This window comes from Perna viridis, chromosome 13 (assembly GCF_037379345.1).
Source record: "Perna viridis isolate PV_CMFRI_1.1 ecotype Kerala chromosome 13, ASM3737934v1, whole genome shotgun sequence".
NCBI lineage: Eukaryota > Metazoa > Mollusca > Bivalvia > Mytilida > Mytilidae > Perna > Perna viridis.
The window spans coordinates 11,061,893-11,089,330 of NC_142457.1; the positions used below are offsets into that span (position 1 = coordinate 11,061,893).

The 27,438-nt window shown below is 32.6% G+C and overlaps 2 protein-coding genes across 2 annotated transcripts; one reads left to right on the plus strand and one right to left on the minus strand.

The window, feature by feature from the left end:
- Positions 1–4,240: 4,240 nt before the first annotated feature.
- LOC148599558 (uncharacterized) lies at positions 4,241–6,723 on the minus strand. The gene is made up of 4 exons (XM_088557787.1): positions 6,575–6,723; positions 5,109–5,635; positions 4,813–4,881; positions 4,241–4,337 (listed from the first exon to the last, which is right to left on the minus strand). Exons 2-3 carry the CDS (start codon positions 5,632–5,634, stop codon positions 4,832–4,834), a joined length of 576 nt encoding a protein of 191 aa, XP_088413913.1. The 5' UTR covers position 5,635; positions 6,575–6,723; the 3' UTR covers positions 4,241–4,337; positions 4,813–4,831.
- A 4,921-nt stretch (positions 6,724–11,644) lies between these two features.
- Positions 11,645–22,816, plus strand: LOC148599559 (uncharacterized). Its single transcript, XM_088558645.1, has 3 exons — positions 11,645–11,862; positions 14,674–15,144; positions 22,340–22,816. Exons 1-3 carry the CDS (start codon positions 11,805–11,807, stop codon positions 22,750–22,752), a joined length of 942 nt encoding a protein of 313 aa, XP_088414771.1. The 5' UTR covers positions 11,645–11,804; the 3' UTR covers positions 22,753–22,816.
- Positions 22,817–27,438: the final 4,622 nt, after the last annotated feature.

Genomic DNA, 27,438 nt, shown 5'->3' on the forward strand with positions numbered 1-27,438 from the left:
TGAATATGTCGGCAGTGAAATACTAGTTGCTTAGAAATAAGCAGGTACTGATACGAGGTTAGAGGTCAACTATTTTTAATTTGATCGATGTGAATACAAATGTGCACTCCTAATTAATCAGCTAATTTAGTTCACGGTAAAAGTTGTTTATTGGGTTTGTTTATTGGCGAAAATAATGGACCTAATTTCTGTATTTGAACCTAAATGGGCTATGCCAATGGGGCTATTTGGCTGCGGTAGTGTAAGATAATTGCAGATGCAATCAGGCTTTACAAATTTAAAGGCTGTGGCGATTGCTATATCAATTCTGATCTTCGATCTAAATTGATAACAACATGCACACGGTCATTTTAAAATATGTTGTCTGTGTCATTATAAAATTCAGACACTGCCAATGGTAAAGTAGTTCATGAAGAAGAAAAACCCACCAAACAACCAGGCTTTTTCAGTCTTCATATGCTGTACTTTCTCTTAACAAGAATCATTTCTACATTTGGATCTGCACTTTTTTAAAAAGCAAACATTCATCTCCCATTAGAATTAACCAAATGGACTTAACTCAAGAACGAATACTCTTGCGAAGTGCAAATTTCATGTACACCCTATATGATTTTTATCTAAAAAGCGCAATAACCAAATGAAAAATAGGACTGGTTTTGTGATCAGTAAATATTTCTAGATATGAAATAAAACTGAATTCAGTCGGTTTTTGACATGAATCACCTTCTGCCTGATTTTTAGAAAGACTGCTACTTCAATGGCCAAAAGAAAGTAAATCTGTAATGAAGACAAATATTTGATAAATGTGAAATTTCCAGTATATACTTTTTTAATCAGAGGTGTTTACGATATGAACTAAACTATACATAATCGCCTATTTCTAAAGTCATAATATATCAAGACTCGTACATTCTGCCTTTAATAGTATATTCTTTGTTTGATGTGCTATGAAGAACAAGCAATGTTAATGCAAAGTGCCAAATCTAAAATCTAATGGCATAAAAGCAAAAAAATACCGAAGCGGAAGGTGCATGTAATACATTAACAAGTAAAACAAGAAAAACTACGCTAAAAGCTCACTCCAACTACCAATAACTCTAAGGTCAAAATATAAACCTAATCTACAAGGAGAAATTGATGTTGCCTCAGTCTGCTTTAAGACATGGCATGCATATATAGATTTTCTTCAAAATGTTAAGTAGCAATGATAAGTTGCTGTAAAGGGATCTGTAACAAAATACATGTATGTGGAATATCGAACGTCATGGTCACTATATGGTCACAAACCTTCAATTACTGATTCCGTAGAGTTCAATACATTTGTGCTCCAACATTTTTGTCCGTAGCTTAGACCATATTATTCTTTTGGATATAACACATGTATTTTGATACACCTTAGACACTCCAATATCGGAGGACGAAGTGCGATTCATTTTTACCTAAATGTCCTCCGGACTCCAAAATAATTCTTGAAACTGGGAATTTAGAGTCGGTACAAAAGCTCTACAGAGCTTATGATTTTTTGTAATATGCATCCGACTATAAATTAAAATTTCTGTTCTGTTTCTGTTCTGTTTAAAAATCCAGTAATTTTCTTTTGCGTCTGACTAAGGTCAAAGTTCATCAGAATTATTGGGCCATATACCTCATGCAAAGGTAAGAAGATGGGGCATAAAAATACTCAAAAGCAGTACAGTCTGAGATATGCAAAAGCTACGTAAAGCATCTGTCATAATAATCAAGTGATTATGATAAATAGTTACACTATGATAAGTAGATATAGTTACACAGAAAGCTATACCGAAACATTATTGATGGAAATAGGTAAACATACACACGAACGGACTCCATGATCATTATAAACATCCAGAAAAGGAGGGTATAATGGGTGATCTTCACTGGACCAAAAATGGGGCATGAACCGAGTAGATCATTTTACGTCATTTGAAGTATGATGGAAAAGATTGAAATACTATTAAATCGATCGCCAAGTCCATGGTTGTGTTGGAATCGTAGTGTTCTGAGTTTCTTTGTTATTAATTTACATGTAATTGATGCTGTGATGTTTAAATTGCCTGTTGCCCTTTTGCTCTTTCTAGATTTCCTTTTGTCCGCGAAACCGTTTTACAATAACTTCCGGTTTTGTTTTTACTTTTACTTCCACTTTTTTGCCGTCACTACTGACATAGGTTAGAATTGTATACGTTAAAAATGGTGATTTTTTTAAATGGTATTTTCCTAGACTTATCATCTTAACTTAGTTTTGATAAATAGCAGACTTATCGTAACATAACTCTGTACTTAAAAATAATTTATTGACCTTTTTCCTTTTATATTTCAAAACTGCTACTATCTTTTTAGTTCTCTATATATAATCAAGTCTGCCTTCTAGAATTAATTAATCAATTAATTGTATCTTTTACTTTTGACTATCTATCCTTTTACACAAGACTGCAACAACAACACTAATTGATTCTGTTGCGGGTTTACTGAACTGTTTCTAGATATTCGGGCTTAATCTCTTTATCATCCAACATTGTACATACAAATCACTTGATATAACCTTTTTAAAATATCAAAACGTACAGTTTTCTTCAGTAGTTTCATTGATTAATTTGCTATTCGTCATAAAAAGCTTATCGTCATATTCAGGTATTCTGAACTGTATTTATTTAGAAGTGTGGGTTATTTTTTTTTTCACATATAAATGCAACTTCATAAATTGAAAGGAAAAAATTGGTCTGCACATTGTCAAATTGGAAAACCGTTATACATAGCAGGAAGCGCTTTGGATTTTGTTATTTGGTTTTGGTTGTGTTTGTATGTTTAAAAAAAGTATATTTATTTGTTATTTGTTCGTTTGTTTGTTTGTTTTGTTCTTGCTTTATTTACTTTGCTTGTTGCTATTATCAACTGACTAAGTACTAACATAAAGAAAAAAGACCTGCACAACGTTCGCTTTACATTCAGTAAATTAAGGAGGTTGACCTTGAGTAAGGGACATAACTCTTGAAATCGGTGATATGTTTGTATCATATTCATTTGCACCAATGTTTATCAAGCTTTCATTTGAAATAGAGTTTAATCAATCCAGGCTACTTTGATGCGTACATGAGATTGGTGTAAAGTGTTGAATACAAACGTTGCAATGATGTGCAAGAGTTGTGTCCCTTACCCTAGGTCTTCCTCCTTAATTGAATTTATCTGATACCTTAATATACGAGTAATTCAGTTCAATAAAAAATTTAAATAAAAAAGATGTTCTATTTTCAAAGTATTAAATGTCGGTTTTCTCTGTACATGCATGCAAATCAACTGATTTCGAAAAGAGGTTTCATGGATATTATTGGTCATTATTGAAGATATATATACATACAATAAAAAGAAAAAAAACGTACGAAAAAAAACCCAATAAAAAGCTGTTTAAATGTCTTGCATTCCGTAAATATCTATGGACACAATATTCGAGCGGTAATCAAAATGGTATATATAAAGAAAAAGACTAGAAATGCAAAATGCACACACACTACACAGAACATAACCAAAATAATATGATATATGTTCTACTTTTAAATACAGGATAAGTTTGAGGTTTTCTCATTTTCCTTTTAACCACAATTTTGTATCGGCGGCGAAAAGTGAGGAATACATGTTTAAAGAAAACAAAATCAATAATTGGTTATACTATTTAAGAGGATATCAATGCATAAAACAGGCAGCGGATGGCAATGACAAAATTTTGTTTTCTTGAAATATTCACCTATTCCATATGACAAATGCATCCTTTCCCAAAATTGAATGTGTTTTTGATTAAAGAAAAATAAATTACAAAGAAAGTATTGAAATTTATAGAAAAAAAGGGAAATAACTCTTTATTGTATGCAAAATTTAATTGCTTTGTTAGGAAACTATAGAATAATTTTCTGAGCCTTGCATTAAAAAAAGATCTTTATATTTTTTGACATGCATATAATATAAAAATATAAGCATTACATTGGATCGAAAAATTCAGTGAGATCAAATTTACCATCCCAATCTCTGAACCAGAGGTCTTTGTATCTCCTACGTCAAACAAACACAGGGATGAAGGAGCTACCAACCTCTGTTTCGGAGATTGTTACCCCCATATTATAGGATCTGCCTAATTTTACATGGACAGCCACATAAATACAGGAAAATATTGACGTCCAACTATCTCGAGGGCAAAAAAAGGTGAGGAATAAAAATTCAACAAACAAAATAAATAATTGTTTAAATCTTTATTACAATAACAAACTATCACGTCTGGTGCTACTGGGCATACAAGCCATATATGAGACATCAAAGGATTCCTTCTCCTGTAAATAACAGTATAGCTATAATCATAGCGTGTTCTTGGTGATACATAATACATGCAGTATTGAAGCAGAATTGCGTCGTGTAAACTGACAGTACTTCAAGTAAATATTAACAGTATAGAGTAAGATTCTAACTGACATAAGTTCAGAAATTTTCGGTCATCTCTTATTATTCTAGACCAAAATGTCACTTTAAATTGTTCAATGTACACAAGCTCCATACTTTCTTGTTAACTTTTTTTTTGAAAAATGCAATTTCAATATAAATATCAACTGAAATGAAATATGGATACATCGCAATATTTTCCGAATGTAAATTCGAGTGGAGTAGGAAAAGTTGACTTTTGACCTCAGCAGTGCGGTTTTATAGATTTTTGTATGATTGTTTGTTTCAATAGTAAATGACCTTAATCAACTAAAAATAACAAATTCTTTCCTAATCTAAAATAGTTTGTTTGTGTGACTTTAAACTCACCTTTATTTCAGCTTCTCATTTAGTTGTTGTTGTTACGAAACAGAAGAGTGGCGGCCAGGAGAAGTCCAACTGCAAAACAGGGGCATAAAATTATACGTTGTAAAAAAGTATAAAAAAAACTAAGTGGAATATATGTAGTTTAGTATTATGGTACTCTGTTATATTCCAATTTTGCTGGCAATGGTAAGTACAAAAAAAAATAATGAATTTCGTTAAAAAAAAATACAGCTACATAATATAAAATTGTATGCACTTTTTTTTACAAATAAAATCAAATCAACGTAAAAAAAACTTACGGAGTGGGAGAATGTTGTCACCACCTCCGAAAAGTCCACCTCCAAGTCCACCTTCGAGTCCATCTGCAACTCCGGCTCCAATTCCAGCACCAACACCGACGGGAGCAACTCCAGGCAAGATAATTGTTTCATCAACGAATCCTCCTTTCTTTCCATATCCTGAGTATCCCTTCTTTCCGTATCCAGATCCGTATCCATCAAATCCTCCGATAATTCCTCCATGGTATCCTGATTTTCCGTATCCGGAATAACCAGATTTTCCATATCCGGAATAACCAGATTTTCCATATCCGGAGTATCCAGATGTGCCATATCCGGAGTTTCCAGATTTTCCGTATCCAAAACTTCCGCTTCCCCATCCTCCGTATGATCCGTAGCTTGGTCCGTAGCTTCCTACACCGTAACTGCCAGCGCCGTAGCCTCCGACTCCGTAGTTTCCTCCGTAACCGTATCCGTCATCAGCACGGATTCCCTTCATGCCGAAAAGGCAGACTAAAATAGCAACGGTGGCGATAGCAAGTTTCATCCTGTAAGAAAAGACAAGATGAATTAAATACCTTGTACATTCGTCATGAAAGAGATATTATACTATTACAGATTTACGAATACAGTTTTCTTCTTCAAAATAACCTAATCCGACAACTCTAAAAATGTCTAACTACGGCCAAGTAGGTGTGTGCTTCCTGCGTTCAAATTAAATTATTATTTGCTATTCAACACTTAAGTTATTTCTCGGTAATTTTCGACAAAACACTAATTGATTTTAACGATTTGCACTATTAATTTAATCTCAATTTCTTGCACGGACGGCTAGTAATTTAATAGATAAGAGTTTAGCCTCTGGCATGGAATTGAAGATCGAAGAACAAAAAAAAGTATAACGGGTTGACAGGAGCGTAACATAATTTCTCAGATCGAATTCAATGTTGATTTTTCCACGGGTATGTATGACCACTCTTTAAAAAAAAAAAGAAAAGAAAAGAATAGAAAGAGAAATCAAAAGGAATGTACATGGTACTGAAAGAAAAGCATAGTTACAATAATTGATAATATTGAAATTTTGCACACAAAACCTATTTTGAAGCGATATTTTAACTCAAAGCACTGTGTGTGAAAAAATGAAGTTTTAATTTAAACTCTACACGTCAAACAGAATAAACGACTACGAATTTAACAAACTAGAAATCAATAAATCAAAATTTGATTTGATAATCGAATCAGCACCCTTTGACCTATTTCAATTTCAAAATAATTAGCATTAATATTAACATCGTTACTTTTGAAAAAAATAAAAAATAAAAATAAACAAGATTTTTAATGAGTTATAGATTGAAAGTTATCTTAATGATAAATGAGCCATATATCCAATATTTAAAACATCCATAAAGAAACTAAATTTGTATGTATCTAAATTCGGGTTATTTAACAGTTGAAAACTTATATATATTTCAATAAATATACTTTACCTGGAAAAGTTACTCTGTACTTGACTAGATTACCAGTGATCCCTCCAAAGTCATTTGGTCTTATATACCCCAACCCTGTTCTTCCTTCTAATAGAAGGTTATGTACAATTACGTGTAAGCTACATGTATTGCACGGTCAGACAGGATGTTCGTAATGCAATCTTGTACAATTTGTACATGTACATGTATGTTATGATTCTTCAGATGTAGTAGAATTACAAAATATATATAATGTTTCAAACATATTGGTGTTTTATAAGAGATAATGTATTTTTAACTTATTATTAACAGTAAATATTTTCCAATATTGACACGTGTTACATGTTTTGTACTACCAAAACCTGCTATGATTTTTTTGAAAGAAGAAAGTATATTTTATATAGATAATTAGAACACATTTTAATGTATATATATATTTATATAGAACATTATTGTTGCTTATGTTTAATGTATAAGTATTTTTATATACATGATAAAGCCTCTCTTTTGTGTGTTTTATGGAAATATGGAATCTTTATTTGTATTTGATATTAAGTAGCACATCAGATAAGAATCATGCAAAATGTGATTCATCGTTGGAAAGCCTAAATATTTTTATTTTTTGATATTTTATTTAAAATGTTATAGTAAACAGAAATACATATATGGTCATATAACCCTTGTTCTAATGAGATAAAACTTATATAGAGATGATAAACGTGATTATTTTTCATTCAGTATTGTTAACTTTCCTTTCATCTGTGGCAACATCCCTTTAGAACCTGCGCACGGAATTTTCATGTCAGAACTCATGCATTATGCCTGAGTTTGGAGGAAATACCCAGACTTTTTGTATCGCGCTAGACTTCTTACAATTAGGCTTCTGGAACAGGGTTATGTAGTTACAAGATTGAAGTCATCACTACAGAAGTTTTATGGTCGTCATCACGAAGACGTGGGTCGTTACGGTGTATCCATCTGCACCAAGAAACTGATTTGTTCAACGTGCCATTGTTTTCCTTTCCTCTTTCGTCTACCCCGGGCTTGGCTTTTTATGACCAATACGGCGGAGTCCTAGTTACCCATTCACTTTTGTTTACTTTGTATGTATTATTTTAGTTATTTTATGTTCTTTGTTGTGTATGTCTCTTTTCCATTTCTGGTCTTTGTCTCTGGATTACATTCTTTTGATTTCCGCTAGAATCTTGGTTCCCTTTATTACTCTTATAATAATAAAGTATCAATGTATGTATTAGTTCATATTAAATAGTACTGCAGTTAAGAATAATGCAAAATGCGATTCATATTGGGAAGCCTACACATTTTTATTTTTGACGTTTTGTGTAAAATGTTATAGTAAGTGGAAATTAACATGTGGCTTTTTATATACATTGTAATCCTTGTTCATAGGAAATATGTACTATAGAATTCAAAATTAATGGAGATAATAGTGAATTTTTAATATGAATTACATCTATGCATCTACTAAGAGTCGACATATTGGAATGAATTATTATACATTTCATCATATAGACCTATTAAGCAACTACTTTAAATAACAAAAAGTAGCCTTTATTGGTGGTGTATCACATACTACAGAATTTGCATGATTCTTACAAAGACTAGCACTAAAGAGGTGAGACTTTAAAAAAAATGTATAATTGTCTTGTCTATAACGGTAAGGTTTATTATGCATTGTTTTATCACGTTTTTGTAATTACATGTACATTAGAAAAAAATCAATATTTGATTGTAGTAAGTTTGTTATAGCTATGGACGAACGCTTCTTTTCACTTTCTTCCGGTCCTCCTTTTTATCAAAGTTAAATTATTTGACTTTTTCAAACACATACATGTACCAGCATTAGGTAGTGGTCGTGGCGGAACATTTTTTAGTATTTACTCATCGTGTTTCCATGACAATAAATGATTGGGAGCATTTCATTTTAACATTTTATTGCCGAAAAAGTGTAACAGTTTTACATTGATATGATGTTTACATTACTCAAAGGCTGGAAAAAAATATGAGGAAGATTTGTTTTATTTCATTTTATTGATGGAATGTTGTAATGAGGTATCCCAAATGAGACGAGGTGTCGTCTGCGAACCTTGTATCATCTGAGCAAACATTTCCTCATGTCTACGTTTGAAGTTTTATGCCCTTCTTTGTGGAATATTACGTGGTAACTATTTTCGCACTTTCAATTCTTTATTAACTTTAAACTTTACAGTTTATCAGTAGAAGGTGAACAAACAAATATATAATGATATATAGACGTCAGAAATTATTGTTACAATGTAATATAGATGCGTTTCTTATTGTAAATGCATGACCTAAATATTTGCCTAAGTTGCATAACTCTTTTGTGTTTTCAACAGCTAGTAGTTGAACAAGTTTAAAGGCGGAAGACCTAGACCAATAATACTTTTTTATAAATCTTTTACGTAAATCAATATAACAATTACATTGTAAAATGAAGTGAAACTCATCCTCAATTACATTCATTTGACACATATTACAAAGTCTAGTATCTCTACTAGTATTATAATACCGCTCTGTTTCAATAAGCAGATTGTGCGCAGACAATCTGATTTTAGTGATATATTTACGATAAACAACAGGGATAACACATTTTTTCAAATAAAATTGAAGTTCAACATTAGAAACTACGTATTTATAAATTCTAACTTTTGAAGTAGCATCTAATACATAGTAAAGATCTTGTTGAGCATGAACAAACAAACGTTTTTTGATATCATATAAATAAAACTTATCTAAAGTAATATCAAATTGATTGTCCCACGGGTAATATAAACCTATACGATATAATATTTGCTTAATACATCGTGCCCAGTTGTTATGATTGGCACAATTATCTACTAATTCTTTGTAGCAAGACTGCAAAATACAGTTATCACTTTTCAAAATTTTATACCACAATTTTATCATTCTAAAATAACGTTCATATTGTAAAGGATATCTTCCAAGTTCATAATAAATCATGACGTTACATATTGTCCTTTTCACTCCAAGTATCATCTTACAATAATCTAAATGTACTTTTTCAACCATTGGGGCTTTATGTGCACCCCATATTTCACAACCATACAATAACACACTAACTACGTAAGTGTCAAATAGATTCAGCATAGTAAAAACATTAAAAAATAAAGATGATGTAGTTTTTCGTAAGCCACTTAAGTATTTAAGAAGCTTAAAGATTAATCTTATTGGTATTTAGCTTTGATCACAAGTTCTTGTTTCACATCAAGAATTGCGATTGTGCAGGTGATCGACTTTCAAGTCAATTAAAGATGGGATTTTTCTGTCATTGAGTTTATAATCCGATCCCTAATTCTTTATATACAGTGAACAAAAAAAAGGTAGTAATACACTATACTTTATGTTGAACTATGATAACTATAATGCTAGTTGCTTTTTGCATGGGTTTTTGTGGAATTTTGTACCTTTGATGAATAGTGTTGGATGTAACACTTGTACAATACCACAATTAGAGAAATGCATTCATTTACTTGTTTGTCCTTCAAATATCGGTTTAAAATTTGAAGCTAAGGTAAAAGGTATTTTGTGTTAAAGTTTTTGTTTCAAATAATATAAAATTTTCCATTTATATGAACAATGTAACTACATGCAAGATTTTTTATCATTAATTTTAAGTAACATTCCACATAAGAATCATGCAAAATGTGATTCATTGTTGGAAAGCATATATATTTTTGTTTGATATTTTGTTTGAATTGCCATAGTAAACAGAAATTAACATTCAGTTTTTCATATAAAGGGATAAAAAATGTATAGAATGCACTGTAGAGTTCAAAATTAAGGGAGATAACTCTGTAAATGACACTCAAATACAATAGAATCCATTGGACTTCCAATGTTGATTATCTCCTGAGAGCAGGCAGATTTGAATGAATAATTACATATTTCACAATATAGACCCATAAAACAACTTAATTACAAAAATAAAAATATGTAGCCTTTTTTGGGGTGTATCACATTTTTCAGATTTTGCATGATTCTTACAAAGACAGCTACTATAGTAGTTACATTGTTAATTTCGTCTTAGACTTTACTAGCAAAATAAAAAAAGGGACTTCGGAATACATAAAGTTGAAACAGACACACAGAGTCGTGCAAACTAACGGCATTTTTATTAAAGACTCTTTTGATAATTTGCGTCACATGATATGTTTTGTCCGGTTTGTCCCTTTATTTTTCCCCAATCAAATTTACATTAGACAAATCAATTCTTCCATTCAGTACACATGTAGTTACTGAATGGAACAATTGATAGATCTAATACATTAGAATGTAGTTTCACAAAAAGTCGTACTAAGCGTAAAGTTGATCGTTAGTAATGACGTCATTTACAGAAAAAAGCATTGTCACGTAATAATTTATGATCAATTTCTCAAAAAAAAAAAATGCAATTTTCGTTTATCACATTTCATTGCATAGTAATGATTAGTACATGTATGATGGAGAAATCTTTTAATTCCCAATAATTTATAGAATATGTTTCTTCAAAGGAATCTGTGGAAAACTCGGGAATGAAAAATGGCGGAATTCAATAACCGGTGGTTAAAAAGTCACGTGCATTTTTAATCTCCGGCTTAGAATTGGAACAATAGCAAGAAGTAACTCTCTTAAACCTGAAACGTTAAAATTTAAGGGATTCCAAAAAAGACAAAAAACATAAAAGGTTTTTAAGTAAATAGAGACGATTTTTGTATTCCACCGAAATGTGTACTGTTCAAAATGTACATGTAGTGCTTTGCAAGTCTGATAATTCCAACTAAACTTTGTTATAATGCTGCATCAAATAAATATTTAATTTCCTCTTTATTTGAAACTTAATTTAACCTATAGGAGTGAATTTACAAATGGATAAATAAATGAAGTCAAACAAACATTCACAACTAACTGATGAATAAACATATCAAAGCCACCAATTTCCTGACGTAATCCCCCCGAGTTTATGAAAGATAGTCTCTATGCCTATATTGAAAGAGACGTATAGATTTTTGCAATAAAACGATATCATCATCTTTCGATGCAAAATTTCCATCAAAAGTAAAAGTATCCTCGTTGGTTCGTGACAATAACAGTTACGGGTTCAAATCTGACAGATCGATCATCTGATTATGATAGTAATGAGCCTGAAACTACCATAAGAAACAGTTTAGTCTCAGCTGCTCGGGATGCAGCACGGTTCATAGGATTTTCAATGTATCGCAAATCTAACTTTACTTTCCATTTTGGACTTGTGTTATTCCTGTTCAAAGGTATGTTTTTCTTTTGTTTTCTCTTCGGTTACACAAAAAGCGGGTTCGATAAAGTCTATTAAACGGTAAACTTTTGCTCCCCTCTAAAAAAAAAAAACAAAACAAAACAAAACAAACAAAAAAAAAACAAACATAATGCGGCTATGGGAGACATTGCCTACATTATGTACAACTCATCTGTATCAAACCTTAAAACCAGTAAACTAGAGAGCTGATAAATAAACATGTGCCACATCTTGCATCACTTTGTTTTTTGTTTGTTAATTTCTTTCAACGTTATCACCATTTATTTTGAGATGCTATAATTTCTGAGTTTAGGAAATGTTGCTTTTTCATGGACCTCGTCAAATTTACTGAAATAAAAATTAATTTTAAATTTTAAAGGTCAAATCTTCAATGGCGATATTGTTAATATTCTAAATCTGATGATATAGTCTTTTTCTTGAATTTCTGTTGTTCTTCAACAAATGTGTATAATAAAATTCGCATTTTACTCCCACTCCAAAAAGTTCCTGGTGTATAGCGGACCAGGATACCGATTGTATTTAAGGAGGTAGACCTGGGGTTAGAGACATAACCCTTGACATCAGTGACATGTTTGTATCATATTCAATTTCACTAAAGCCTTTCGAGCTTTCCTTTGAAACAGAATGAAATAAATCAAAGTTACCTTGATGCTTATATGCGATTGATGTAAAATGCTGAATACAAACGTTCCAATGATTTGTAAGAGTTGTGTCCCTTACCCTAGGTCTACCCCTAAATCAGGCGTTCATAGGTTAGAACCCCACTTTTTTTAAATTCTGTAAAATGCGTATGAAACGTCTGCAAAAATGAGCAAATGACAGCCCTAACGCCTACATACGCCATCTTCCATATAAATTTTTAAATTTTTATAAATTTCTGAATCGAGCTACATCTCTTTTTTAAATGACTATACCTGTCCTTGGTAAACAATAAAATATGAAAATTGTAACAAAAATTGACATTTTACATAATGATTTTTTTACATGAAAGACATGCAACTAAACAAAAACACAAAAACTACACAGGCAAATATTTTTCATGTTAAATTCACTAAACACGAATTCCGTGTGAACATTTCGTGTGAATTTCACGTGAAGGCTCCATTCACCCGAATTTCACGTGAACTCTGTCACTTAGTTTTTTTGCTCAATTCAGGTGAAAATCATGTGAAATTCGTGTGAAAATCATGTGAAATAATTTTGCTTGTGTAATGAAATGCGTCCATGCCAAAGACCGTTTACTTGATCGTTTACTTAATTTACTTGTGATTCGTTCTATAATGTTCAGTTTGTTTTTTTACCAACTACATGTAGTAGCATCATACCCCTTCACCATTCAGACAACACTTGAAATATTCAATGTTTCAACGTTTCAAAAAATTCTAATACAAAACAAGGTAAAGTGAACAGTTCCCAGAACAATGAAATTTTCACGCAGTAATCATGTTGTTCAAGATTTAAAAAATAATATCAAGAACAAAAGAGGATATTTCCTTTCCTACGTTTTTAAAAGCATGATTGAACCCCAATGTATAGATATGACCTAATATAGTATCAGTATAGACCGCATATACGATGCAAGTACAATGTATTTACATGCGTAAAAAATAAACTTTTAATTTTTTATATGTCCGTCCGGCCGTGTATATAAACATATCGCGACATTACTTCAGACTTACATAAATGTTCATAATAATAAAATGCTTCTTTTAGGGTATGAAGCTGATCAGAATTTTTGTAATGAATCTAAGTCTTAAAAGTTAATCCCCTCTTCATATACACGAATTTTTCGTACGAATCCTTACGAATCTAACATATTTACAAGAAAGATTACTTGCGTGTCAGCCACCTATATATAATATTTGAAAGTTATTTACAATTAGTTAATACACCTTTTACACACACGAATCTTTCTACGAACCTCCAAAATTTACAAGATTTGTAAAGCTAACATGTATCCTTGCCACTTTTACGGGTGAATTGCAAGTGTATTACGATTTGTTATATAATAAGGTCTCATCAGCTGGAAATAGAGCGTGGTAAATATTTTAATATACCAGCAGTGCAGAAAATTTGTAAATAATGTAATAACAATTTTGAAGATGAGATACATTTTCTCCTATAATGTCGTGTTCTAGATCATGCTAGAAGGGAGGAACTAAATATTAAAGAAAACTAATTAGGTCACCTTAAAACATTTGGATGCTCTGGGTAATTAGCATGGCTTGTGCCAGTAGAGGGTGGTGGCTGTATACACTTCAATAAACAGCTTGATTTTCTTAAGAAACGAGAAGTTGAATTGGATATATATGCTATCCGTCTCAGTCTAGGCTTTCATTTCCGCATTTATCTTTTTTTTTATTATTATAACATGTTTGGCTCTCGGTGTCATACACCCACTACAGATCATTGTGCTGTTGAAATACTTTATTCTGTCTTTGATATAATTATATACAAAAATCATTTCAATGAATGCACGAAAGTATTCTGCGTCTTTAAATTGACAATACAGTATTTTTTATAGTATTGTATTGGTTACGGGTATGAACTATCACCTTATGATTCACTTTATGATTCACTTTATGAATGAATGCGATGTGTTTACGATAACAGTTTACGATTCATTGCGATAAAGTACGGGCAATTTACGAATGCATACGATACTGTTAAAAATAACTGCAAGTTCAATAAGAATGGTTTCAATTTATGGCAGTAAATCTTGGTTGATTTTCCACCGTTTTCACCTCCATGTCAGTTCACAAATTTATATGCATTTTTTTTTCAGCAATTGTTGATGCAGCTGACGATATCATCCTTTGCACAGACAGATCTACACAATTTGCAATTATCAACACAGTACCAATGACACAGAACAACGCTACTTCCGTTGTTTTCTCAGTCAAGTCTTGTGAGAATGTTCGGCTTATCTTCACCGGAAATGAAACTTCTCTTCGCCCTTCATACATAGTTGTAATAGGAATAAACCAAAAGACTACACAGGTTTCTAGATTAACCACATGCATGACTTCCGGTTTTTCGAATTGCATTTATGATCCTAAAGACACTCCGGATATTTTAGACTGTGACAGTTTCAGAAGTTTCTGGGTACAATGGGGTGACAAAATGAGTTTTGGCAAAGGAGATATTATCAACAACGATGTAATAAAATCTCAGCAATGGAACTCAAAAATCAAAATGGACTTTATTGGAATACAAACTGACTCCGGAAACCGGGATATGTGGATTCTAAAATCAGGTATAACTATTTATGTAAGACACGTACGTACAATGTAAAAGAACGGAATCATATAACAAAGAAGGCCAATTAAAAGCTATCATGGCACTTAATTTTGCAATTTAAAGTGGTTTGTTTTGTAACTCTTTACCGTTCAGTGTTTCTTTGACGGGACATAATCACATTATTGGTGTTGTTGAAAGCTAAAATGTGCAACTGATGTGTCAAGACTTCACTTAGAACTAAACACCATAGTTTTAAAGAACGCTAATAGTCTACTTTCTTTTGGACAAATGCCAGAAAGTCATTAACTTACTAGGCATACAAACAGCGGAGGCACAAAAGTCACCATAATTTTCATACTGATTAATTAATAAAAGAATAATTAAATGGAAAGAGTCAATAATCAAAATATTATCACGAGTGCCGAAGAACGCCTAGATTTAACAAGTGTGCAGAACTTGTTCTGCTCACGAGTTAAATCTTCAAGCGTTCTTGCCTACTGATATCTATATAATAAATCGGAGTATATCGACAAGTTTCAAGATAATTAAAAGCAGTATTCAGATCCATGGACATTTTGTTACTTGTTTTGCGTACATATATTTTAAATAGGTTTCATTATTAAAATTTTTTGCATTTTTTAAAGATGTGAAGTCATAAATATACCTCAGTTTGTTTGTTGGACATCAGTACATGTACACTTTAATTGTTGTTTTTAACTAGTAGCAGAAAATGTACACCAATATTCGAATAGAAATATATCCAAATACTACTGATGAAAAATAGGTATTCCCTATGCTAGCCAAGACTAGTGTTGTACATAAATTTATTAGACTTTCTCATTAAAATGCTTAAAGTGCCTAACAATTACACATCTTTCGTTAAAATGATTATAAAACACAGTTCAAAACAGACAGATTAAGGTATCTGGTGCCCTTTTACCCATCTTTCCTTGATGGTCACAGTAGCTGAATGGTTAAGACAACAAACTTCAAACCAAAAGGACACTGTTTCGAATCTCGTAGGTGGTCAACAAAAATCACACTACCATATTAAAAGAATGAAAGTCATAGATATTATATAGAATACGATCTCCTACGCGACTTTTTTTTGTATTTGCATAAATTTTATATCTTCCTGATCTCCCTCCTTTTAGCCAGGTGAGCTTATGCCATCAGTTGGCGTCCGTCGTCGTCGTTGAGGACAAATTTGCAAAAATCTTCTCCTCTGAAACTACCAGACCGACACGTTTTAAACTTGGCAAGATTGTTCCTATACGGCGTTTTGCACAAAATGACCGTTGGGAATTTTGATCCATGAAAAAAGATGGCCGCCGTTACTGAAAGTAGAACATAGGCAGTTTTTGCAAATTTTCTCAAAAAACCATTGCCTTTAGCAAATGTCTTGCTTTAGTAGTTTTGTTCGGCATCATGAGACGGACCTAAGTCGAAATTTTCAAAACAAATGATTCGCTGATGTAGGAGTTACGACCCCTCAAATAGTTTTTGTGTTTTTTTCACATGTACAACTTTGAAAATCTTCTCTAAAACCATTAAAGAACATTTAATGAAAATAAGCACATTAGTTCTTTTGTTTATCGTTCTCAAAATGACTGTCGTGATTTTTAATCTGTGAATAGATATGGCTGTCTATACTTAAATGGAACATACGGGTCGAAAGACAGGTTTTCTGAAAATAATTTTAAAAAATGATATCCTGGTTCCTTAAATGATATCCTGGTATCCTAAATGCCATAAAACGGTGATTTTATCGTCTTCTTTCTATACAAAAGTTACAAAACCAAATTATCCCTTTTTAACCGACGGTTTTAATTTTGATTAAATGAAATTCGAAATTTTTTGCTGTTTTTCGCGGCAAATCGCACGTGCATTTTGACCTAGAACGACGTCACAACATGCTTAAACCTACAAATTTGTATCTTATGTTGAAGGATGGATATATTGACTTTGTAAAAAGCCCAAGTTTGTCACTGTATGTCTGTTAGGATGTAAGCCATTGTATTTTATAAATTATTGACGAAATTGTAGACAATGAACGATAAAACACAGAATAGTAAAGAGTTAATGTCTAGAATCGGTTGTTTGAATTCTTAGTCTGGATTCAAAATGTTGCATGTGTCATTCCCTTAAAACTCGTAACTAGATAAAGTAGTAGTCTACACATGTATCTACTCTTTTCTACTACATTCTAATAGCTGATACACAAGGTTTCCATACTAGGCTCATGGGTTTTAAAGTCAGGGTAACATATTTCTGCTTATACAACTTTCTTCCGTCTCGATCAACAGTTACATTGCTCCTCTCGTCAAGTGTTATTGACCCCTGACGAAGGCCATCGTTATTATTATTTTTTTTTTTGTATTTAAATTGTATTTAGTTCCATATTAATTTTTTAAATGTAAATATGGCTACTTTTCACTTGTTAATTAATCATATGCACGATTAATTTACACAGGTCTACATTGCAATCAGGATTTTTTTTTGTTTTTTTCACGATGACTCTCTATCGCGTCTCCCCTCTTCCGGTTTGTCGCTCATCTACTTCCTCTATTGTATGACATCGTAACCACATTGTATTTAAATCGTATGTAATGGAAATTTGTTGCAATCGAAATCTAAAACAAAGGCTCCCAAATGGACTCATTCTCCTAGTCATTGTTATCAAATATAGATATAAGAACATTAAAATTATTCCGATTTATGATTATATTTACAGAACGTATTTTATCTTTATTCAGCAAATCTAGATCAACATTCATTGAACAATAGAATGGCCGGTAGTCATTACTAAACAGATAATCTCAATACTATAAACAAATATGCTTTTCAAAACCATCTACGGGAACACTTTATTACCAAAGCATTTGCTTTCATGACGTTTCAAGTCAACCTGAAGTATTGTTTATATTGTCATAGGATACGTTGTCCTGTATTTAGGTCAAAGTGATATTTTTTCATACGGATAGTTTTTAATTTTTGATGGAGTTATGCGAAATAACCAACTACGGGCAAGTTTGGGCTTCATGAAGAGGAATATTAACAAGAGTATAGTGTCCAAAATTTGATTATGCAAGCATAACTTGGTCTAGAATCCTTATAGTTTTATGTTTTAGTCCTGGTAAAGATTTGACAATCAAAACGTTATACGGTTTGGGATTGATTTATCCGCAGACAACGGACTATTATTTTGTTTGGCCTTACCTCCAAGAATTTACCAGCTCGATGTTACTTTGTTATAACACTTTATATAGCAAACAATTCAGTTTTTAACCTTAATAATTTGTTTACTAAAATATCGTTCATGTTTTTAATTTTACACGGATACTAACTGTTGTAGTTATGTCCAGAACTCAACCTTTCGACAATTCAGTTATTACCCTTTCGGCAATTCAGTTATTACCCTTTAGGATACAAAAGCGCAATTATTTGTAATGCATTTTCCATAGGGTACCTATGTAGTTTGAAAATTAATTCCAAGAAAACCACACAAATTAGTAGAAAATGGGTTTCAAATCCTAAAACTAGAAAAGCATACTTTTTATTTGCACAAAAAAAAAAAGTATATGGTCATGCGGCAAAAGTTGACCTAAATTTCAGTTGTTATAGACTCTTGAAAATTCAGCACAAAATACACTGGATAAAAAATGAAGCACCTAGATTTTATTTATGAGAAATCATTTCAACCCTATAACATTTTGTTAATTATTACCAAAATAAAATCAATCATAAATGGGTAAGCTTTGAAATGAAAATAAATTTCAAGCCATATCCAACCAATCATTCAGTACTCACTACCATGTTGGGGTAAAAAAAGTTCCCGGTAGAAAGTAAACAAATAATTGTGCATTTGCATCCTTTAGTGCTGCGGACAGGTATCAAAAAGTGCTTTCGTTTTATAGTTTAATGGGCCTAGAAGGTATACGGCTGTATCATATGTCAATAGAAAGATACATCAATGTAGTTTTCGAATATCGTACTCATCAAAGTGAAAAGAGGTAAAGTTTTGTGCTATTTTGCATTAATTAGAGGAGGGGTCAAAGATCAATCGACCCCAATATACTTTGATAAGTAATTTAAATGGAATCGTTCATTGTAGGTATCGGGAAACAAATAACATGTAAAGAACACATGTATACAATTTCAAAAATGTGAAATAGAACTTTTTTTCGAACAAAAGTTGACTATTAAATCACAGAAAAAAGTTGCCCCTAAAAATGATTGCATTTTAGTTCATTTTCAATGGTTAAGAGATAATAAGACATCGTAGAATATTACAATGTATATCTAAATATTCTTTACTGAATATCAAATGAAATAAACACAACGTTCTCGATTCGATCTGCAACATGGGCTTTGCAAAATGAGTTTGAAGTTGCAAATTTTCACATATTTTAAAAACTAATTATACTAAAATTGTAAAAATACGAATGCAATTCCCGAAAAACCTGTCCTGTTTCCGATTTGTTGGTAAAACAGAAAAACATGAATATCATCCAAAGTCATTTATCTCTTGACATGATCAAGATTTTAAGTGCTTTTTAAGCAGATTGATAAAAGTTTGACATATTTTTTTCTGTTATTCAATAATCGAGCGCTCAACAATGTTCGTTTTCAGGAAATTGGAATGAAGAATAGGATATCCATATATAGTCAAGACAAAGCACCAAAAATACAAAAATAGTCATGAGAATAATATATATAAATTTCAAGAATTAATAGCAAGCCAGGCTTGATAAAAAAACTGGGGGTTTGGACCAGGTTCATTGGTGGTATATTAATTTTAACGCCTTTTCTCTGTTTTCCTTTAGCGCCCGTCGATCTGTTCTTTTATAACTGATGTCATTTCAGTTTAAACGAAAGAGGGAAACTCTGGCATTGCTAAAAAGTCATCTAGAAAGTGACGGTGAAAAAGAGAACGTTACAAAGATTTTTTTTGGATTATTTCAAATAAAATCCTCATTTACTATCATGTAGACCGATGAAAAGTTTCCAAATTATGAGTGGCTTATTTCCGATTCCTATATTTTACAACATCTTCGTTAGGCAAGGGTTACGGTGCTGCCCCTCCCATTGCGTGAATGGAGGGGGCAAGACCGTAACCCTAGGGTAGCGGAGATGCTTTTACAGTTGTGATCCCATATTCAGTTTAATTCTTATTTGTATTTAGAATATAACAAATCAGAATTAGAGTGAACCATAAAGTGGCTCACTTATTCATTCTTTGCGTGAAGCAGACAGACATGATTAGCTGCCCAAAAATTAAAAATATGACATTGTAAATGTTCAAAACAACTTTTCTACCTTGTCAAAATATGACATCAATGCACAAACCACTTAGTACAAATGCTCGGTACATGTATGTTTACGCCGCAAAAAAAAAGAAAGTTTATAACAACTTACAGACAGTAAATATAGCAAACGATAGATTGTATCCCCTGTCTCGACCAGAGCCCCTCTCTCTTGTTTTCAATATTCTTGATTCGCCCCTGGCCTGGACAATGTTGTTTCCTTTTAAACTAATATTCTATAACAACTATGTTACCATTGTGAGCTATTCATACGGCTGCTAAAACTGGAGTCTTTTTGAGAGTTAAAAAAATCGTAGAAGTTTTGATTGCGTCTGAACTTCTTACTTACTTTTGCGTTAGAATTAATATTTTTACAAGGAATCTGGTTTGTTTTTATCATCTAGTTTAGTATAATCCGTTCAGAGCAGCGGCGGATCCAGAGGGGTGTGCATGGGAATGGCTTCCCCTTTTTATTGGAAAATTAGTCATTTTCATGTGTAAAATTGACAAAAATGATATCCTAGCACCAACCATCTATTCTGAGGAACCCCGACTGGAGCCCTCCTTTTACAGTGTGGATCCGCCATTGCAGAGGATATTGCATTTCAAGCATCAGATTGGCGCACAGTTAAACATCATAAGACCTTAAATATTGCGACAACATGCATGTACATGTTTGCACATGGTTCCATGCAAAGTATAAGTTCACAGATTATGTATTGTCAAATGTATTACGAAATCCAGCCTTATCATGAACCGCCGAGTCGCATTTTTTTGTTTGAGAATCCCTGATTCCTGGTTACATCTTGAGGGTTTTATTTGAAGTCCAAGCATATAAAGACAAATGCAACAAAAAATATGTATAATATTTGTATGTACAAAAATAAATCTCAAAACCTTACATCTTTTCATCAAAACGTAAGGTAGACTCGATACTTGACATGTGTCTGTTCATAAAACAGTCCGGAAACTAGACAAATTGCACGGAAACGATTCCGTGTTATACAATTTTAGTACAATTAATAGCTTAAATATGTGAAAATTTGCAACTTCAAACTCATTTTGCAAAGCCTATGTTGCTGATCGAATCGAGAACTTTGTGTTTATTTTATGCGTTATTCAGTAAGGAATACTTAGGTATACATTGTAATACTCTACGGTGTCTTATTATCTCTTAATCAATAAAAATACACTAAAATGCAACCAGTTTTAGGGGCATTTTTGTTCTGTGATTTAATAGACAAAAGTTCTTTTTTACATTTTTGAAATTCTATACGTATGATCTTTACATGTTACTTATTTACCGTTACCTACAATGAACGATTTAACTTAAATCATTTATCAAAGTGTATTGGAGTCGATTGATCTTTGACTCCTCCTCTAATTAATGCAAAATAGCAGAGAACTTTACCACCAGGCGCGTAGCTGAGGCCAAATTGAAGTGTAGGCAAAATTACGGCTGGGGGTCCGGGGCCGCTTAAGGTCCCCAACAGGTCCAGGGCGGGGCCCTTGTAGGGGGTCCAGGGGCGAATAGCGTTTTAGAGCATCATTTATGCATCTCCTGGATATATTTTATCTAAAAAAAAATTGGCAAAATTTAGTGCAGGCAAAAGCTTTTTTGCCTAACGGCAGCTACGCGCCTGACCACTTTTCAGTTAAAAAAGAATGATATTCAAAAACTACATTGATTTACCTTTCCATTGACATATGATACAACCGTACACCCTCTAGGCCCATTAAAGTTCGAAAAATCCTTAGCCGTCCTCAGCACTACTTTATATACAGTTCTGGCAAATTATATTTATGGGACTTTTTGCAGGTCATTCACGAACATGAAGACTTTGTTTTACTGTAAGATGATATGTATGCTATTGATTTTTACACAAATTTTGAATTCTATTTTAGGACAAGGACTTCAATACCAAAGCCCTGTACCATGTGAGGAACAAACAACCACATCTATCATAACGACAACATCATCAACTGAAACAGTTACAAGTGTTTCTTCAGACGTACAGACGTTGTGTGACTGTCAGTGTTCGTATTCCAATAAATGGGCTTACTTGCAAAATCTAAATTTGACAATAAACGAACTACGGTATGAGCTCAGAGATCACCTAAAAAATCTCACAAACGCAGTGAAAGTAGACACAAAGTCTACAACACGATATTTAAGCCGTAAAAAGTCGGCACCAGACGCACGGTCCTCGTCGGCATCCATAGGTCTAGTTGGGGCTTTAATTATAGCTTTGGTTCCTGTCTGTTTTGTGTCAATTGATATTTTAAATTTGATAATATTTCTATCTGGACAAAAATGAATTTGCAGGATATTTACGATTCCATGCTCACTCCGAATATGTCTTTATCAGGATCACAATCATACATGTATTTATTGCATGTGCACTTTTACGGAATCTTATTACAAAAAAGTAATTAGTTTTCAGTTCTTATGACGTACCTCTAAATATTGATGTACTTTTTTTTTAATTTGAAACAGAAATATTCATTTCACGTACCCTTTTCGTTGAAATATTATTTTTCGATTCGTGATTTCGTGATACTGCTTAAACATTTGTGAGTTATTTAAACCATCATTTCAACAAATCGTGGGAAAAAGACATTTCCCACTTAAAAATATTTCATATGGATGACAGTGAATAAGCAGAATTATTTACCAAGTACGCTATCATCCTATCCGTCTTTTTCAGTTTTTGCTATCATACCACATTATACTTATTGTGTATTTTAATACAATACAGAATCATATTGCAAAAATATCGCTTTTTATTGGTATGAAGTACTATTGAGAAGCTGTATATGATAGCTATAACAGCCCGTGTATTGCATTTTATTTAAATTTTAAATGGGACAATTTCATTGTGAATAGATTTCCAATTAGTCCATAATTCGTGACGAAAGTAAGTTAAATTACTGTTTCACTAAGAATTATGTAGAATATATTCATGTCAAGCAAGAAACAGATTATTCCCTGCAACGATATCGGATGAAGCATGCCTCTTATATTTATTACTGAAATTCTAATGAAACCTTGCTCATTATTTCTTCAATTGCATAGACATATTATTTAAATTATGTATATTATTACAGTGGAACTCCCCTAAACCGGCCCCTCTGAAAACCGGAATACTCCGAAAACCGATCATTTAGTTTTGGTCCGGAATTTTCCCCTATATAATTAAGTAAAAATTTCCTCCCTAAACCGGCCCCTCTGAATTCCGAACATCGGCTGCAAAATTCGGTCCCAAAACCCATTTCTTTGTAAAAATTAACCTCCGAAAACCGGTGAAAAGTTTGCCGACAAGTAAAATCAATGAGCCGTGTAACATGTTGTAAACATGTCAATCACGGTAAGATCAATAAATCAGTACTTCAAAAGGCTAACACCGATCTTGATTGGCATTAACAAGGAGTGACACTCTTTTATTCATTAATTATCACAGATAATGAGGGCAATAACCATGATCCTATATGTAATTAACTTTTTAACAAATGTTAAATTTAAAAATTGTTTTGATAACCACATTTTCAAACGATTCTGTAAAAACAGAAAATGAAAACTTCAAAATATGTTGTGCCGACCGCTTGTGTTCTATTAAAAACAGAAAATGAAAACTTCAAAATAGGTTGTGCCGACCGCTTGTGTTCTATTGTAAAATGAGTAAATGAAATTAAAGTTATGGCTTGAAAATGGTTTTCCTTAAATAGCCGGTGTTACAATTTTCAAATCATTCTGAAATTTGCATTGCTTCTGGTTTAATCTAAAATTACTGCTAAAATGTCAAAACCGCCGGCTAAAGTCGTCGTTTTGAATTAACGCTAGAAGACAAAATTAATTTAATCAAAGAATCTGAAAGTTTTCCAAAACCATCTCAGAAATCGTTAAGTGAAAAATTCGGTGTAGGAAAAACGACCGTTTCCGATATTTTAAAGAGAAAATCAGAATATCTTGCAAATTATGATAACAATGACAATTTGAAGAAATTTAGATTTGGTAACAAAAGTAAACATGACAATTTGAACGATCTGATGTGGGACTGGTTCCGTCAAGCTCGAGACAAGGCTATTCCGATTTCCGGGCCTATTTCACAAAGCAAAGCCTTAGAATTTGCCAGTCAGTTAGACATTTCCGATTTCAAAGCCTCAAACGGGTGGTTAGAAAAATTTAAGAGTCGCCATGCTATTAAAGCGTTTACCGTTAGTGGAGAAAGTGCCGGTGTAAATGTAGAAACTGTTGATGAATATCGCTCGCGTATTCCAGAAATTTGCTCAGAGTTTGAACCTTGTAAAGAGTACGATTACTCTTTAATTAAAAACAACAATACAACTTTTACGTTTATTCTTGATTTGAACACAAACATACACAAATACCTATCAAAGGATGTGTGTAGAAACATACAAACAGTGCAATCAGATAATCATCAATAGGATCGGATCGATCACAAGATCAATAACATTGTACTTCCGGTATCCATATACGGAACGGATACGAAAATTTCCGGAACCTCCGAAAACTGGCACCTCTGAAAACCGGTCAATTTCTTTGGTCCCATGGGCAGCCGGTTTTCAGAGGCTCCACTGTATATTACATAAATAACATATAGATGTGAAGGCGACAGAGCAGTTTGTTACATTGTACCCCGAGACAATTCTTGTCACCCCGAGGCGTAGCTGAGGTGACAATATTTTTTTCAAGGGGTATCGCACTATAAGCTATATGGCATTTATTTTGTTATACTGAATGTTCCTTTGTCATATTTTCTTTTCAATTTAAACCCTAACAATTAACAACGAACAATCACTTTAGCATGTTTTGTTGATTAATTTTGTTTTCTTTTCTTCCAAGTTTTCTTGTATATATTTACTTATTTGTCCCACTGTAACTGTTTTTACATGGCAGCATTAACAACAACAATAAGTAACAAAAACAAAAAACAAAGCAAAAATAACACGTCACGGGGCATTACATGACCCTATTTTAATGTCCTATGCTTACATTTTATTTTGACATTTTGTTTTTAGTTTTTCATAACTTTGGCTTAATTTGCCTGTAACAATCACATTTGGAATTAATATTAATGTTAAACATTCGATCATTTAATGTAACTGTGGTGTATATGTTTTATATCTTCAAGATCGACATCTATTCAAGTTCAGTTCAATTAAACAAGCGTCCGTGAGTTGATCTTGAACTTCATAAAACCTAAAAGGACGCCGTTTACGCTGACGTGACACATGTGCGTCTGGGATAAACACATGTTAATCGACGACTCGAAATTGAAACATTATCATCCTCAAGTTATTGTTTTATGTAAATTAAAATCCAGAGAAGCCACTCCTCTTCACCAGAACATAGTTTGAGGAAAGGAAAAATTAAATTATCATAATACTTTCCAAGACAGCAAAAAACTGCTTCTACAGATACAAATAAACAAGGGTTTATAGAACATCAAGTTTTGTCGGAGCCGGACATGTCTGCTCGTCCTGCTCAGTGTAGCACTGAATGTGTAGACAATACGCTAGGGCCAAATTCATTAAAGCCACAAAACTTTGATATTGCATCATGCAAGGGGAAGGTTGACGACAAATTAAAGTTCTTTCTACTGAAAAAAATGTATGGGTTGTTCCCGATTCGTTTGTATTTCTTCTAACAGAAATTTGGGGAGTGAAAAGGAGTTCTAATCGAACATGGCTCGATAAACATCCTTGGTGAAGATATTCCGAGTCAGAAATGCAGTGTATTGTTTGTATTGCGTTTTTTTTCAATAGTTCTGATATGATTTTGCAAGAACCCCTGTAGATGATTGGGCAAATGTGACAACATTGAAAAAACGACACTTGGGCCAACCTGGTCATGACAAGTGTATTGAAATGAGTGAAAGTTTTATGAAAATTGCTGAAAGTAAAAAGGATGATGTTGTCTCAATGTTGAGTTATATGTCCAAATAAAATATCAAGAAACAGGGCTATCTTGAAAAGTACTTTGAAGACTCTTTGTTTGTGTGGAAAGCAGAACATTCTCCTACGTGGTCATACCGAAGATAAAAGTAATTTCATTACTCTTGTCAACTTCAGGGCAGAAAATGATAAGATTTTGTCTGACCATTCACAAAGCAGTCCTCCAAACGCTAGATATCTACATTGTATCAAACCAGATAAAAAATGAGTTCATTCATATTTGTGGCCAACAGTAACGACATCAGATCGTCGATGAGTAATTGTGCAAACTGTTTTAGCATAATTGCAGATGAAACTACTGATGTTTCTACCGTCGAAGAAGTTTCTTTACGCTTGCGTTGTGTCGGTTCCATTAAAGAGGGTTGGCGAGCAAAAAAAAATCAAAACAAAAAAAAACAAACAAAAAAAAAAAAAAAAACACAAGAAAAGAAAGAAAAACGAGAAAAAAGAAAAAAAGCTGGCTTTGATTCTTTTAATTTATACACCTTCCTCCAAAACACTTAACAATTTTGATAATGGATAATCAAAGCTGTTACCTTAATGAACAAAATGTTATTCGATCCCAGACCCCCTGCTTACATATCTTAAATTTTCGACTACGCCGCTGGATGAGTGTAAAAATGTCTTTTTCTGATATAATTGCCACTACAGCATCACTGACAATTTCCTTTAACTTCATAACATCACATCAAAGATATGTATGGATTTATAAAAATGGTAATTTTCATGGATCTAACGACAATACTATTTTTTATGGTATCCCAAGATATTGATGATATGACGTCTAAATTTACCGCTAAATATTTAAAAATTGCGAAGGAGTTCATTCCCTGCAAAAAGGTTTCAATTAGACCTAACGACAAACCGTGGTTTAACTCTTAAATCCGTAAAGAAATGAGAATTCGTGGTCGATTTCACAAGCAATTAAAAATCAAGAAAATTCCACAATTAAAAGCAAAATACAAGCGCCAAAGAAACAAAGCCAATAACATGATGTCATATGCTAGGGAACAATACCTAATAAATGC